This window comes from Antrostomus carolinensis, unplaced genomic scaffold (genome assembly GCF_000700745.2).
Source record: "Antrostomus carolinensis isolate BGI_N321 unplaced genomic scaffold, ASM70074v2 scaffold9543, whole genome shotgun sequence".
Taxonomy (NCBI): domain Eukaryota; kingdom Metazoa; phylum Chordata; class Aves; order Caprimulgiformes; family Caprimulgidae; genus Antrostomus; species Antrostomus carolinensis.
The window spans coordinates 12,898-17,696 of record NW_010307238.1 but is presented as its reverse complement, the minus strand read 5'-3'; the positions used below and the strand labels follow the sequence as shown (position 1 = coordinate 17,696).

General features: G+C 62.1%; 1 protein-coding gene across 1 annotated transcript in view; it reads right to left on the bottom strand.

Annotated features, from left to right (window-relative positions):
- Positions 1–4,516: 4,516 nt before the first annotated feature.
- The window catches only part of MATK (megakaryocyte-associated tyrosine kinase), a 5,312-nt gene continuing 5,029 nt past the window's right edge, over positions 4,517–4,799 (bottom strand). The window contains exon 12 of the mRNA XM_010165358.2: positions 4,517–4,737. Within this exon, the coding sequence (XP_010163660.2) occupies positions 4,555–4,737 (183 nt within the window). The 3' untranslated portion in view covers positions 4,517–4,554. The remainder of the gene's footprint in view (positions 4,738–4,799) is intronic.

Genomic DNA, 4,799 nt, shown 5'->3' with positions numbered 1-4,799 from the left:
CCCACTGCGGACCTGACTGGGGGTCTGGTGGGGACATGGGCCACCCCATCCCACGGCAACATGGGTTGATTTTTGTGCCCAAATGGGAGATTTTGCAAATTCTGAAGAAAGGCTGTAGAGTGGGGACGGTAGCAATGGCAGGGACAGTAGCAATGGCAGTCATGGCAGAGATGGCAGGGAGACTGGGGATGGCAAGGACAGTGGGGACAACAGGGACAGTGGGGATAGCAGGGAGGGAGGGAATGGCAGGGAGGGGGGGGGTGGGTTTTTTTGGGGCCACCAAACACAAGGAGGCTCCCAGGTGTCAAACCCTGATGTGCCTGTTGCTTGCTCCCTGAGATGCTCCAGTGGTCACCAGCCCCACATCTGGTACCCGGAGGGGTGGGTGTCTGGGGAGAGCTGGTCACCTCATGCACCCAGGGACCCCCTTGCTGGAGTTGCTGCAGCTCCAGATGCTCCAACAACAGTAGCTGAGACCTATGGCTGTCGTGACAGCGATGAGCTCCATGGCACAACTCCCACCCAACCTCTGCTGGATTCAGCCGCCCTCCTGGCCCCAGCGCCACAGCCGTGGGCAGCCCAGGGCAGGGCCGTCCCGCTGGCCTTTCTGGAGCAGATGGACGGAGGCAGCTCAGTGCGTCCTTTCTTTCATGCAAACCCAGCGTGACTCCCCAGCAGCTCCCGCTCCGGCTGGGAGGTGCCGTTGGGGCCAGCGCTGGCGGTACGTTTGACAAGGGTTCAGCTAGCTTAGTCCTCAGGGACAGGCGACTCAGGCAGATTAGGCCTCACTAAAATAGGCAGGTATTAGTGATCTCAGCAGCCCCCAGCCTTCCGGCGCGGCAGCGTGTAAGCCAGTGCTGCTGCCGAACGCCCGCGAGAGGGGAGCAAGTCCCCAGAGGGGCAAGAGGCAGCGGCACACCCTGTCCCCAAAGGGATCCCCTCGCTGCCTGCACTGGGAGGGGGATGCTGGACGGGGGGTTCAATACTGCTGCACCTCCTCTTCGGTGCTGCCACCAAGGGATGTCCTGTAGGTCACTGGGCACCGCTGGGGTGGGACTGTGTGTGGGAGCTGCCACAGAATCAGGGGATGGATCTGGTGTCCGAGCATAACGGGCTAGTTGCTGGCTCAGGGGCATGTGGGACAGTCCTGCTGCAGTGGTGTCATCCTGTCCCCCCCCACCTGCCCAGAACAGGGGTCCTGCAGACAAGGGGTACGGCAGGAAAACCAGACTGGTGCTGCAAACGCTGCGTTTATGGAGCCAAACAGCGTGAGGCCCTGGGGCTGGTTCCTGGGGTGACAGAGCATCAGGGATCACTGCCCACCCCGACCAGGGGCTCGGACCATGGGGAGGGGCTTGGCCAGCACAGGTGGAGGGGGCCCAAGCATCCTGCACCCTAGCACCCACCCAGTGCACCCCAAAAAAGCAACAAGGAATGGTTTTGGGGAGGAAAACCCAGCGGATGCCTTGGAACCCCCACTCCCAGGTAATGGCACCTGTAACACCCACATCCCATCTCTCCCAGGGAGCAGGGGCTGAGCCCCAACAATGCTGGTGTCAGCCGCTGACAGGGGGACAGTGATGCTACATCAAGGTGCACTTCTCCTTCACCTCATCCACGGTGCTCAGCATATGGTCCCGCAGCACCAGCAGGTCCACCTCCCACAGCTTCATCAGGAAGGTCAAGGCCCCAGTGTCACCATCCTCCTCCTCACTGTGCACCATGGCGTCACCATCTTCCTCCTCCTCCTCCTCACTGTGCATCATGGTGTCACCATCTTTCTCCTCCCAGCATATGGTCCCGCAGCACCAGCAGGTCCACCTCCCACAGCTTCATCAGGAAGGTCAAGGCCCCAGTGTCACCATCCTCCTCCTCACTGTGCACCATGGCGTCACCATCTTCCTCCTCCTCCTCCTCACTGTGCATCATGGTGTCACCATCTTCCTCCTCCTCCTCCTCACTGTGCACCATGGTGCCCAGCTCCTGCAGCACCACTGGCCATGTGCAGCTGAGCACCGTCCCGCTGGTCCTGCACATGGGTGGGAGGTGGTGTTGGGTTGTGTGGGCAAACCTGGGCACCCACCAGCTATGGGGTGGGGACAGGGGGAGCAGGGCCCTCGGGGCCAGCAGGGCACTACGGGGGTGTTGGGATGCTGGGTGGACACCAGGACTGTCCGGTTCCAGATTCGGACGCTGGACAGACACGTGGACAGGCGGATGGTGCGGATGGAGACAGCAGCCATTTGCTGCCCTCTTCAGGAATCATCTCCCGTCCCGGGGGTCCTGGCAGCTGCCTGGCCTGGGACTGTTCCTGAGAATGGAGGGTCTGGGGGAAGATGCCTGAGGTCCCACCATGGGCAGGCTGGTCCTTCCTTGGGCCAGGGGGTACTTGTCCTGCAGGTGCATCTGCACAATGGCCTGTTTTGCCTTCCTCTGCACAAAGGTTTGTCCTGCTCTATCCCGCAGCAGCAGACGACACCTCACTGCCGCCCCCCCAGCAGAACCACCCCTGTCCCACCATTGCCCTGGAACTCCAGCAGCAGCATGGCTGTGCCAGCCCCAGACTGGCTTGGAGGAGGAGAGGATGCAAAGGTCTGCAAGAGGGTTGTGATGGGGATCTGGGGGCACAGGCCACATCCTGCCCCTCCAGCCCCAGCACCCAGCAGAGATGCTCAGCAAAGGTGCTCGTTGGAGGGACTTTCTCCTCCTGTGGCCTCTCAGCTCTCAGATGCTGGGCCACCCGGTCCCCACAGCACCTGGACCCAGGCAGGTGGGACCTTAATGCAATCCCATGCTGGTACCTGTCGTCCCTCAGCTCCATGGTCACTGGGCTGGCACCAGACACCCATCACTTTGGGGGAATGACACGTGGGGGTGCCCCTTGTCACCTATGGCGCACAGAATCACTGTCCCAGCCCCATGCAAGCTCTCACAGGGGCCTCCCATGCTGTGGGGAGAGGCACCGAAGGGCACCTGCTCTGCCCCTGTCACACCCCAGGGACAGCCCATGGTGAGTAGGATCCCAGTCACCGGGGACCCCAGTGACCCTCCAGCCCTGGCAAAGCCTTACTTCTCCTCCAGCAGCTGCTGCTGGTACAGCTCCTCAAGGGTCATGCTGTGGGGCAGAGTGGCCACCTTGTCACCCTTGGGCGGCTTCTCCTCCTTCCCTGAAAGCTCTTCAGGGTGGCCATGAAGAAGGAGACCATGGTGGGTGGCTGTGGCAGCCCCTGCCCCATGGTGCCTGGCACCACGGGGCCCTTGCCCAGTGCCGGTGCCTGCAAGGTCAGCAGGACTGGCTGCCCCAGGGGCGCTGCGGATCAGGGCCGGATTACGGCATTAGGAGGGGAAGCCACAGCCACTGGGGTGGAAAGACCTTCTTGTGCCACTCGCTGCACCCAGGGGTGCTTGAGCAGGATGGTGGTGCTGGGGGACAGTGAGGTGCTTGCCCCATCGAGATGATGGGAAGGTGGAAGGAGCCACCAAGCCCCAGCACACCCCATATGGGGCTGAAAGACCCCCAATGCATGGGCACCAAGGGAGGGCAGCACCCATAGGGCCGGATCCTGCTGTGAGGAGCCCTGCGCCGTGTGCACCCAGAGCCACCCATGGAGGTGCAAGAAGTCGGTGCAGAGGAGACACAAGAGGATTAGCCGAAAAAACCAATCAAGGGTCAAAGGACTGGAAGGAAGACGAGGCGGCGGGCGGACACACACGCAGAAACACACACGCGTGCGTGCGGCCCCTTGCCCCCATTAATCCCGGCTCCACCGAGATGTTGAGATTGCTTGGGAGCTGGTGCCGGGGGCTTCCCGCTGCCAGAGGACGTGCCTCATTCCCGTAATCTTTGTGCAAGCAATTCCCATAGAGACTCTGATTAAAAGAATAATCCCCAGCTGCCCAGAGCCCGAGGGCAGCGGGGCTGGGCTGCGCGGGGGCTCCAAGGGCCGGAGATCCCGAGCCCCCCCTGTGCTTTGCCAACCCCAAGCGAGGGATAGGCCTAATTTGAGCCCAGAGGCTTAAAGATACTGTTGAACTAATTTCTTTGGTTTAATCAAAAAGCCCAAATCCATGTGGTTTAGCTGTCTGCGCCCGGCGTCCCCGCACGGGGCTGCGTGGCTGGAGCGGAGCTGTGTCGGGGTTGGGGTTTCATTCTCCAGTTAGTGGAGATGTCCTGTCCTCTGTCACCGCGAGGGGCAGCTCGAAGGGACCCCATGTGCAGCACCCACCGTCCAGGGCTGAGCGTGGGGTGTGTGGGGTGTAGCCCCCCTTGGGGGCTGCTCTCCCCACCCCAGTGGGTCAGGAGAGATTGACCCCATGGGAATCTTCTCTGGGCTGCGTGGTGGGAAGAAAGACCCGTGTCAGTATGGAGGGAGCTGTTGCCTCCTCTTCAGGTGTCCCGGGAGAGGAGAGACCTTCCCAGCTGCTGCCCCATCTCCACTGGGACAGAGCAGTGCCGTGGGTCACCCCACTGCGCAGCCACCCCTTGCTGTGCTGCTCCCAGCCCCCGTGGGTCCAGGGGGCTTCTGGCCACAGGTCCTGGGAGAGGGATGGGGGTTAAACATCCCTCAGGTGTTTCAGCTCCTTCTGCAGCTTCTCGGTGAGTTTTCTGAAGGACGGCCGCTTGCCTGGCTCCAGCTCCCAGCAGCTCCTCATCAGGGCATAGACAGTGGGTGGGCAGCCCTCGGGGGGCTCCATGCGGTACCCCTGCTCCAGCAGCTCTGTCACCTCCTTCAGGCTCTGGCAGGATGGAGCAGCAGTCTGGGACCCTCCCTTCCCCACCCCACCAGGGGCTTGTCCTG